Consider the following 12,473-nt stretch of genomic DNA (forward strand, 5'->3'; position numbering starts at 1 on the left):
AATAATGTTTCGTTGAAGGGATTTTTGCAAATTTTTATAGGTAAGAGTTGTACAATGAGTAACTAATATTGTTTCTCTCCTGTTCATATCGCGAAATATTTTCAAGTCAGATTTAGGTAACAAAGATACATACATAGTTCTATTTATATAGGGGTGTATCTTGTAGACTCATCGTTGAACATGTGATAAAAACCGGTTCGTAGAAGACATTCAAGAACCATTCGACATTTTTTTTTTTTTATCATTCTTACTTTATCTACAACCGAAGAATAGATACGACTTGTCTAAATTTTGTGCATCGGAAATTTGTGAGGAGCGATATTCAATCGCTTGTTTCTAAGTTGTTTTTTGTCTAAAAAAAATCATAAAAACGATACCGTAATTCTTCTAGCAAAAGTTCTTCAGTGAGCGTTACTTTCTTATAATTTGCTAATCTTATTATTGAAAATGGATTTGTATAAACTTTTTTTTCCTTGTTTGACTCCTTTATCGGATTACATAAATTTGGTTTCATACATTTTAAGTGACTTGTACCGTGTAATCTTAGTAGAAACATTATCTTCTTGGCTGTTAACGAAATCATATTGCAAACAAAAGTTACACGTGCCCCGAAGATAATATTTTCCAAAAGTCATTCTTTTTTAGAGTAATCAAAATCGAGAATGTTGCTTTGAACGCTATCAAGTATATTTACGCACACAATTAAAGTGAAATTAACCAACTTATGATACATACACCGAGTGTCTTAAAATAAATGACGTTTGAAGTAACAGCTAAACCACTGATTATATAATATAAGAATTCAGGGGCAATTTTTCTCATTTTTTCGTTTAATTTTTGGAGGTCATTGCAACTTAGTTTCTATAAATAGGTTGCTATAAATTTTTATTTATATTTTAACAGATAAAAGTAGACGGTCATCAAGGTCGTTCGAGATCATAAGTGAAACATGTAATGTACGTCATCTTCGCATTAGACGCAGACTTTTAAAAGCACTCTGGGCTCTTTAGACGTCCTTTCCAGTACAAAGATACTGAGCATGTGTTTCATTTTTTATTCCGTGTGACCTAGAATATAATTCGTCTCTCTCTGACTAACAAAGCATTAACAAAGGAGTACCTGTAACAGTATCGTTAAAAAAATCAAATTTACTTTAAAATAATTATTGAACATATATTATAGAATTAACATTACAAAGTTATTGCTACGAAGTGTAATATACTCAATTAAATTAGAAGTGAAACATATATACTATAGATCTCACTGTCTTAAATTTGTTTTGAACATATCTTCAATTGAATATTTATTATTTAATTTTTCGGATAAACATTTTTTCGTATTTTTAACAACGAAGAGTACATAGTTCTATTTATGGAAAATCATAACAGTATACAAAATAATTAATTTACTATGACTATATTAAACTCCCATCGTTATCTTTATCTACATGTTCCAGTTGTGAATGAATTACAACTACGTGCATATGATTCAAGCACTACTTGTAATTATTGATCACGATAAAGATAACGGAGGAAGATGAGTGCATATGCCACTAACTTTCGAAGAGATTAAGAGAAAGCAACTTTGCTATCGTAGTTTTCGATTAGTGTTCCAGTTAGTAGACTTACATAACTGAAACAGAATCGATACAACGTTCGCGAAGTTTTGCTGCAATCTACCGTTGCACTTGTCGCGAGGATAAAATATTTCAGATAAAATAAAATGTTTTTCATTTTATTTCGAATCACGAATTATTTCAGCGACTTTGCCATTTTAGCACAGGCACTTAAAATTGATTTACACGAACCCAATTTATAGTTACTTCTGAAACTATGTCAACTACGTCTATATATAGGAGAAGTCACTATACGTCGGTGCTTTGCATAATTAACGTACTTGAATTTGCAAAATGGAGTGAATTTTGATCGGTGAAGTGTCGTCGCATCCTGCATCAACCACATTCCGCTCAAACAAGGCTAGAATTATTGTGCATACACCCGATCGTACGTGTAATCTTACACGAACTCGTACCTTATCGATTTTTATTACAGGATACAAAGTGTCGACAGTGAATTTCCTGTGTTTAGATCGCGTACCGAGAACTAGTAAGAAAACACGAAACTGTGAGCAGCTGCTGACTTTCTTTCTTCGTCTACAATCCATGGTCTTTAGTACGAAAAGTAAATCAAGGCAATGCAGCTGCCGGAAAAAATGCAGCCATAGTGTACCAGCCAGAAGTTCTGGCCATAGTGTTTCTTGTCTTCGGTCATAATTAACACGCAAATAGTTATTTAACCGTACAACGACTTGTGCATTCGTTCGTCATTTTTCGAAGAATAGACAATTATAGATTGGTAGACACATTGAGTTTATAAGCATAATTCGAATAAATTGTTTACATTTTTCAGTAATTAATTTTTCTTTATTTTAGGCTGCATTAACAAATTATTATATGGAATATAGCAAAGACTCGAAAGCTTGGGATTGAAATATTTGATCAAATATTATATTTTATAGTGTATTCGTTTTGCTGATACAAATGTACAAAAATTATACTTTTTCGAAAAAAAAAAACGAACTACTTGATGTGTGACTTTAAAACGTGTACTGTAACAAATCATCGTATCTCGATTTTGTTCGAAAGGAATTTGAATTTCTGAATCCAGTTATTCAATACCTTATTTGCATCGTACGTCGCGTTTTCTCATGGAACCTGATTCCCGTCGTATCGGTCAAGAATATTAAGCAAGAGGGGAATATTTTCCACTTTTTAAATCAACTTGAGAAAATTCGAAACCGTACACTTCACAGGCTTAAAATTTCACGACGTATTACGATCGATAGTCGCTCGTATCGAAAAGTAAAAAACTGAAGAATTAAAGAATTTTCGAATGTTTATAAAATTTATAAAACACGTCGTTCTTTTACAACCGAGTAAGTTTAAACTTCAACTGTAATTTCAATTGTAACCTCAATGTTTATTCAGAAATTCAAAGTGTTACGATAACAGTGATTCGCACAAGTAGATACTGTTTTCAAACATGCGGACAAGTCTCTACAAACAGTCGTTCCATTTATGGTGTGTACATTTCCAATGGGAAGTAGGAAATATTAAGCTTCCGGTGCGCAATCTTTCCAATTTCATTACAATTCTACACATTTAAAGAAAAGTGGTACCAAAAATACAACAAAAATTATTTTTTCTAATCATCAAACTGTCGAATAATTACTACGATAAATAAAAAAAAAATTCTTAAAAGAAACAAACATCGAAAACCACTTCGTAAGCACAGCTTGATGTCTTCCTAGAAAAAAAAACTATTTTTATCGGTCAGTCTCTGATCGCTTGTCTTGGAAGGAATTTTCCATAGAAGAAATTATCGAAAAATTGTTCTTCGTTACGATACCGTCCTCATAGATCGGTAAGTAAACAAGAACGTGGCTTGTTGCTCATCTCGGAGTTAAGAGTATGAAATTGTTTCGACAACCAGCTTCGATGGTCGTGACCGTAGCTCGAGCTTGGAAGACGAAAGGCAAATCCTCGGTCGAAAGATCCGAAAGCGTAGTAAACCCTGTCAGGTTTTCGAGTGAACTTCTCTCAGTTGTGTCTCAGCAGATGTACAACCATTTGCCATGGCAGCTGCACTCCTCACCGCCGTAAACTTCGAGCACCAGCCCCGACGCTCGGTCCGATCTGACCCCTAGAGCCACGAGCCTCGGCCACCGCCGCTTCCGAATGAGTTTCGTGTTTCGACATCGAGAAATCGAATGGATTCCAGGACGCCACGATCATATTAATTCGCTGGTGGTTCGTCGAAACCCGCCGGTCTTCTCTGCGAATCGCATAATCGTGGAACAAACCGGTTTTACGCGGTGCGAAACCCAGTTTGTCGAACAGGGTGAGGCGCAGAGGCGCTGAGGAAACTTGGCATGGCCCTGGCCCGAGCCCGGGAGTGGGGGAAAGGTACCTGGGCCCGACTCCCCGCTACAACGTTCACGGTTTTACGATGGAGAGGAGCTTGACTCGTGCTCGTACCCAAATGAACGGAAAACAGGGACGATAGACGCGTCCTCGGGTACCGGGGGAAAAAGAAAATCGAAGAAAATGTACGAAAGTTGTTCTTCGTTAACTATCGAGTCGTAGAATGGAAATTTTTCAATAATTTCTTCTATGGAAAATTTTACAACTATTCTATATTTTACACATATTGCGCTCGTGCGGCAATACACCTTGTTTTAAATGTATATGTCTCGGTTGCACATGAACGGAAAACAAGGACGATAGACGCGTCTTTGGGTACCAGGGGGAAAAGAAAATATACGAAAGTTGTTCTTCGTTAACTATCGAGTAGTTGAACGGATATTTTACAACTATTCGTAAACGACGTTTCACGTATTCCGCTCGTACAGCAATACGACTTGTTTTAAATGTATAGCATGTCTCGGTTACACGCATTTAAATAGATTAAAATCGTTACATTCAACAAACGGCTAACGAGCAACTTCCGCGAAGTGTCTGTTTTAATGGAAGTTTGCCGGGTTTTTAGAGCAGCCATCCATAAGGGATGCGTATTTTCTTTTACCGATGATCGCTCAAATTTAAGAGACGAAATTACCTCGTAAAGTTTCACCCTTCCGATGTTATCTTGAAAAAGTGCTGGGAATACGAGGATGTTTTTTTAGATAAATACTCGATGCTCTCGAAAGAAACTCACATAGGGCACGAATTGATAAAACATTCTAAGAAAACATCGTTGTTGACCCCTTTACTTTCGAAGCTATCGATAATTTTACTAATAGGAAGAAGTGAGCTATTTTTAATTTGCAATCTTCCGTATCTTCAGAATTCATAATTTAAATTCAATCATTTATATTTATATGAAATTAGTAACAAAGACTGATTATTTTGCAAAAAAATAGTTCTTATTGAAATTTCACAGCTCCAATATTTATTAAACTCTTTTTATTACTAAATTTAATTGCGAATTGAATTTATAAACAGTCGACAACGTTCCTATTTGTTTACCAATCCGGTCTCGTCGCCGTGACATTTACAGCAATTGGTACGTCGAAGGGACAGGGTTTCGTTGGAACTAAATACACCCTTGGCGCGCCGTAGGACCCGGGTAGAGAGACCTGGGCCCGTTTGAACTACGGCATTCGCGTCCCGAGTGTTTCAGGGGGGGGTTCTCGCATGTCGGTTTCTCGGCGTACCGGAAGATCGAGCGTGTATCCTCGCCTCATCGGACATTTCGATTGCTTCGTATCGCTCAGTGAAAGTGAAACACACTCGACCGTGTTGTTTTCCGTGATTAGGACGAAAGTGGTGCCCCGATATGGCCAACGATGTGTCGTGTTCATCCGAAGGTTGTCCTCGGTGCTCGAACGACAGCACGATTTTTCTAACGTTGCACTAACCGTCGAAACCTTCGCTCTGCGCGCGAGCAATACCTTCACCAGGTGGCGCGGAGTTTCTTGCACGGGAAAAAGTCGTTTTGCTTAAACATTCTCGAGTTATTCGGTTCCCGCGTGTATTCGTCGATTCGTGAGTTTCTCGTTTATCCGGTATTCTTCGGGGCGACGAGAATTTATCGTGAACAAAAAAAAAAAGAAGAAAGAGAAAAAAACAAAATTTCGCGATAAAAGAGAATTGCTCGCGCGTTTCGAAAAATCCAATTCGAACGTCTCCCGTGACTTTCGTTCTTACGGATGATGGTCGACTCGTTGCGAGAGATCAAACGTACATTGCAGTTCCGGTGGGGTCGCCGGAAGTAGCTGAGCGTGACGACGGCAGTTCTAACGGAAAAACGTGGGAACTCGTGTCGTGGCTCTTCTCTGCCGCTTCATTAACCGACACATGCTGAAACTAGCTCGACGATAATCCTATTAAATATCTACCGACGTATAAACTCTTCGTTTATTCATGCTCCGGTTGATATCGAGATAACTCGTACATTTCGTTCCTACGATTTCTTGCGAAACACTCTCACGAATGTTTACGATACGTCCAAGGGTACTCGAATAATTCCAATGACGAAGCGACTTCTTAATTAAAACGAAGGAAAGAAAAAAAAAAGAACAACGTTCATCCATTAATTGATACGCTCGACTGTGAAACCCTGATCGAAATAAACGTCATATACACATACACACGTATATACACACGCGCGCACACCTCGTGCATATTTGATACGTTCCAAGGAAACGGAATCACGTTTCATTGACTTGCTAAAGCGTCGAAAAGGCTTTCCGCAACGTTCGAAGCACCGCAGACTTTACTCCGCCGCCTGGTGATGGTACTCGACCCTCGTGCAGTGTGCTCGAGGTGAAATTTACACTGCGCCGAGGAGAGTGTCCCTACTTCGGAGACGACTCGCGGGAATAGTTCCATCGGAGTGCCTAAAGACACGCGTGGACCTCTCGTTACAATTAAGAAGAACCCGTGGACAGAAGGTACCGAACAACGTACGTTCGAACGAACGATTTCTGGACTCGAGGAAAATGTTACTTCGAAGCGATACGCCCGGGGCGATCCGAGACTCGGTGTACCATCGAGACCTCCGTAGCGAGGGGACAGTGTGGTAAACGGCGGTGGCGGGCGAGGTGGCTCGTGGGTTGCCGTTAAAGTAAATCCCGGACGGGATTCGTCATCGATTAAAAATAAAGCGGAGACAGATCGACGCGTGCATCATTGGAAAGCAAACGCGACGCGTGTTGCACGGCGAAGCGAATAGCTTGCTAGTAGCAGTAGCAACAGCAGCAGCAGCAGGATACAAGCACCTCCCCACTGTCGCGCGTAACATAGGCCACTGGACGACGGGAACAGAGACGACGAACGCGAAACCGAGAGAGAGTAGCCGGCGTGATCCCACTCTTAGGTAGAGTCCGTGACGTCAACCTCCGGGGCAACTCGAATGACCAGTTTGAACTGCCTGCTCGCGACAAGAACGGACGAAGAAGAAGACGAAGAAGAATCGAAGCGGTGGTCTGTCTCTTTGCCCGTTCGTCGATCCGTCTCGATACGTGTATACTTTTACCGGCCGACCTCCTCCGTGAATGTAGCGCCGCCTTCTATACGAACTGTGTTCCGCGGTGCGACCAACTCGTTAAATATTACGGTTCGTCGATCGATTCCGATTTTTCATCGAACGGCCACCACCGGTGTCGAGATACGTGGGAGAAATCGGTGAAATTTCATTGAGAAAAAAAAGAAGAGAAAGAGAAAAAAAAGAGAGAGAAATATACAAGAGAAACGTAGAGTTTTTCTCGCGCGGATGATCGGTCGAGTCGCGCACCTGGTGCCAGTGATAAGTAGAGGTACACGAGGCATGAGTAAGCCGTGAAGCGTACGGAGGCTCGCGATGGAACTCGGTCGTTCGGTGACGGTGCCTTGGTCGATCGGGAAGCCCCCACAGTTATCCGCGTTCACAGTGCTGCACCTCGATTCGTACAGTACAGTATCTCCGTGAATAAAGCGAATACCGAAGCACCTGAGTCGTCGAGGAACGCGTTCGCGCATATTTACGCGCGGGTATCCACGAGGTCACGATCGTTCCAACCGTGAAAGTGTTCTCCAACGATAACATTTGCCCGACCAGTGTTAACGTACATTGGAAGAACACCCAGTGCCGTGGTAACGAGAAGTGTTATCGAGGAAAGTTCGTCGGTGAGGTTCACCGGGAAGGTGTTCGACGCGAGAGCGAAGTGCATGGACGCTCGATGGTATCGTCACCGTGCAACGTGCACCGAGGGAAACAACGAACGACACACGGACCGTTGTGTTTGGATACTTGACGCGGGCGCTACTGCGCGTTGCGAAAACATCGCCACCGGAGAGAAATGGGAAACCACCCGTCCGCCCACCAACCGCTCGAGAGAGCTACCAGCCATGCTGGAAATGGTCTTCGCCTCTCGGTACGTTCCGATCTTGTTTTACGTCGAACGATAACTCTCGCGCAGATGCACACGTGTCACGACCGCCTCTCAATGCAATATCGTTTAAACGAGCGTCCCCTGTTCCATGTTTACGCGCTCCTCGGGAATCGTTGCGCCTTTGGGAGCACCGAGGACCCACCTCGGGCCCTTCTCCCTCCGTTTAACCACCATTTCTTTCGATCTCTCCGTTTCGGGGGACCTGTACGCGTACAAGAGTGCCCGCGTTACCTTCGCGGGGGCTATTTCGTAAATATTTGTTCTAGATTAGAAACGTTGCTCATGGAGCGAGATCGCTCCGTGAGACACTGCCCGAAAACTACTTGTGTTCGACAACCACGTGTGCCCTAGGGTTCATACATTGGAGTGACCGAATACGCGCTGAAGTATTGGTATAAGTTTTAGGATGTTGGAAACTGGAAGCTAGAAATTTGATAAGTAATGTAATGGATGTATCGGGTGTGGTAAAAAGACGAGTGAAAATTGAGTTCGTTGACGAGTTATGGTAATTGCACGATGGGAATACACTAGGTGTATTTATCGAAAGTAGTAATACGACAATTTGGTTTATTTTAATTTGAAAAATGTAGCGAAACTAGTAGTTACCGCAATTATGATAAAATAAGTTACCTGATCGCTATTTAAAAAAAAGCTAATCGAAAGTATATACGTATGTAACATACGTGTGTATGTGTATACAGAATTGCTTGTAGTTGTGGTGAGAAACTCCATTTAGAAACACATTTATTAACTTTTGTTGTTCGGCGTGTTCTAAAATGTTTATTTTATGTCGTGAATAATAGTGTGTATTAAGAGTAAGCGAAGAACTAGCTAAGAAATTATTAAACGTATCATCGAGAAACGTTAACATTTAAGCTGCTCTGAAGGATCTAATCTCTGCGTTTATAACAAGCATACATTGTAGTACAATGATATATGGCTTTCGAACAAATATATGCTGAGTAATAAACCGTGATTGCGATATTTTGTCCGCGATACGTATAGCGAATTTGGTAATAAAATCGAAATTGAATTAATCTATGAACAAACGCACAACAGATTCCATTCGACTTTCTATTTTTCTGATGGAAATTACCTACTAGAAAACTCATCTTTCGAACAAAAATTGTCCGTTGAAAGAGCAACCACGAAAGAAACGGAGCAACAATTGGTCAAAATATTTAATCGAAGTGTTATTTCATACATATTCCGCGATGTAGTTGAAATAGGCTCATCGAGACATTTAACCACAATAATAATACGTTTCTATTGTACCAAAGTTGTATACAGTATAAAATATAGTAGAAATGAATGAAATATAGGTATAGAATAGTATACACAAATATACCATTTACGGTACAAAGACCAGGTATAACCAACTACATTCTGTTGTTAAGCTCAGCTTTGAAGTGGAAACGCTCGATTCGTTTTATTTTTATCGGAAATGTTTACTCGAACAACGGACAAAATTGTATCCTTTATTGCTCGGCTTAATTGCCAGAAATTCAAATTGTTTGTAAAATTGATAAAAATTGGGGTTCCAAATTCTGTTATCTTGACAAGGTTACCGTCAAAAGGCTTTAATAAAAGTAAATTTCCTGGCTCTTTAATGTGACCACGGATTAATTCGCCCTCGTCTTCGTCGTGGGCGGATCGGTATTTTTGTGGTCTGGATCAAACTGGTCCTGTAGAGGTCAGGACGAAGGTCGCATACTTTCCACTTTATCCTCCATGTTTAAAGTCTCTCTCGAGTTTTCGTTCGGTCGTTAGTTCGGTTGTATTCACGCGGTTTTTCTTCACGATAACGAACACGAACGAGTGAATTATGCGGCTTTAACTTATTTATCTAGCATTGCGTACCGTATACACGTTATCGTGTAATTGATGTACGTTACGTCGCGACGATAGAATGTTACGGCTTTCAAAAATAATACTACACAAAGACCGTTTGAAGGTTGGTCGGTCGACAGTCAACTGTTGCCTAACGTTTTGTTTCTGGTCCCTATTTGCATTCCAACTGTCGACGCATTGTTACATATGAATGTCACTATTTTATTTTCAATTCTTTCTGGTACACGTATCTATTGTCCCGTACTTGTTACATTATCGTACGCTGCCAGAGATTGAGACACCGTTTTCACAACGATGTTCGGTACAATTTAAAATTCATCGATTTTTATATCGACAATTATCTATTCACCGATATACTCTTTCCGCTTTATCGCATACCAACGGTGTCGTTTGAAGTAACGCCTACACTACCACTTTCGAGATAAGGGAAGAATTACAATTTTTTACTCTATTGCTGTAAAATCTGATCTATAAAAAAGTATATTTACCGTTGCTGTTTGAAGGTTATTTCAAGGTAAACTTGATTTCTTTAAACAGCATACACCTTTCGTGAATATTTCGTTAAATGAGAAAAAAAAAGACGAACGATGTCGAACACAATATCGTTCAAGGTTGCACGAGATCGGAAATAAAATATGTATTATACATGCTGTGTATTTTATAGTGAAAAAACGGCTGAAATCCCACAGTTCCATTGGAAGGTCGATTTCAATATGCAGATACTCATTATGTGTTTCATTCCTGATTTCGCATGACCTTGCACATTCTTATGTCACGTATCGTTGAATTCGTTTCTTCTTTTTTTCTTCGTACACCAAAATTACCATCAAGAAACATATAATTTCCATCCTATCGAGTAAAAAAACTTTCCCTGTAGTCAATAGTTCAGATGTTCAAATTGCACTCGTTCCACTGGAACGTGAATTGTCACAAATCGGTTGCATTATCACGAATTTAATTCGATTCTTTTATCGAATTCTTGCGTTTCATACAGATACGATCAATGCTCGATCAATGTTCTTAAAATGACAATTTATGTTACTAAAAGTCACGAGTCGGGGCATTTTTCTTGCACATCCCCTAAGTAAGACAAATTGTAGACGAAGTAAGAAATTGGTAAGACGATTGTTGATTACAATTCATTGAAACTACGATCTCGTTATGGAGCAGCCGTGTCATCGGTAGAACGAATAAACGACGCGATTAACATAACGTTCGAGCGTTCTCGAAAACGTCACATCGACCCGAGAGGCTTGACTCGAAACGTATTTAAAATTGCAATTACGTAGTTCCATGAATACGTATTAGCAGCCGCCGTCCGTTGTGTGCAATCAGGATGCCCCGTACTCGGAATTCTTACAAGCACTTTCAACGAATCCTCGACGCGTTGCATCGAGAAGTTTGCAGCGGTACGTACAGACTTTGCATAACCGACCGACAGATCTTTGTTTCGAAGGTGAAACCTGACGCACGACGCCTCCAACTGTGAAACCATGGCTAACGAGAAAATCGTGTAAAATGCAACTTTCGATGCTTACGGTTTCAGCAATTACCCGCGTTAACGCCTGTGTTACGTATCGTGTAGTTATATCGTTAACAAGCGTTTTTTTTCTTCTTTTTTTTTTTTACCATCGTTGTTCAAGACTAAGCAATTTGCGTTACCACTTGTTACTCGCGCAATAGACATTACGGTTAGTTAATTCGTGGACTGTTCGCAGAGACGCGAAGAAGAAAGCGCGAACGAGGTATCGATCAAATAGAAAGTAAATAGTAAAATGAAAAGAAAAGGGAACATTCGTATTGGACAATTTCTAATTGAGAAAAGATTTTTTGGATTTTTTGGATTCCAAATTTAAAATTAATTTCGGATCTGTGTTGCACTCGCAAATTTAGAAACAATGCATTCCAATAATTGTACAGTGTTTCTCTGACGCGAAAAATGAAAGCATAGGGCACTTTACAATTTTCTTACGTTTGTTTTTGCCTGGAAATTAGAGGATTACCGAAACGATTTGCTTACTTCGTGAGAGTACTTCGATTAAACTAATGGTTCACATCGCTGCGTCTCGCTTTCAACAGAATTAAATTTTAACGAGATTAAAGGTAAAAACCTCTCCGCTCTGTTCTGAACGAAGTTACCGAGTAAAACGAAGTAGGTACATATTTGCGTCCCATTAATTCCTGTTAAATGAACAAGTACAGAGACATTCAGCTGAACATAATTATTAAAGGGTTACGCCATCTTGGCAGCTTTAAAAGAGAGATCACCTTTGCGAATTTTTCTTTAAGAATATTGTACGCCCAATTAAAATTTTCTTTACTTTGCGAATAGAACGTGGAGTAAGCTTTTAAAAAAATATCTCTTACGTTTACATTAGACGCGAGAAAACAAAATTACGATACGAGAAGTAAAAGCAGTACAGTCAATTACGAAACAGAACACAGCAATATAGATACCAGCTATCATATTCTTTGCCACGCGTAGTATCTTTATAATGTAGTTTAAAATTACCGCCACTTAGCGTATAAATAGAAATACACTCTTCACGCTAATAGCCATGGTCAGGACTGTTACACAATGGAAAAGTCCTCGATGTTTAATTCAAACATTGAACACATCTCATGTTGAATTGAAAAAATTGAACATCTCGTTTAAAAAAACCAAGGTTGATCTTCAGATGTCCTTGGTA

At 39.8% G+C, this 12,473-nt stretch overlaps 1 protein-coding gene across 5 annotated transcripts in view; it reads left to right on the forward strand.

The window, feature by feature from the left end:
• Positions 1-12,473, forward strand: part of Numb (NUMB endocytic adaptor protein) — a 101,193-nt gene that overhangs the window by 61,914 nt on the left and 26,806 nt on the right. For 2 of the 5 annotated variants that reach the window (XM_076325969.1, XM_076325968.1), the window contains exon 1: positions 7,696-7,914. The exons of the other annotated variants lie outside the window; for them this stretch is intronic. In XM_076325969.1, the coding sequence (XP_076182084.1) occupies positions 7,840-7,914 (75 nt within the window). In that variant the 5' untranslated portion in view covers positions 7,696-7,839. Of the gene's footprint in view, positions 1-7,695; positions 7,915-12,473 lie in introns of those variants that run through there. 5 annotated transcript variants of the gene reach the window in all.

Source organism: Ptiloglossa arizonensis, chromosome 13 (assembly GCF_051014685.1).
Source record: "Ptiloglossa arizonensis isolate GNS036 chromosome 13, iyPtiAriz1_principal, whole genome shotgun sequence".
Classification (NCBI taxonomy): domain Eukaryota; kingdom Metazoa; phylum Arthropoda; class Insecta; order Hymenoptera; family Colletidae; genus Ptiloglossa; species Ptiloglossa arizonensis.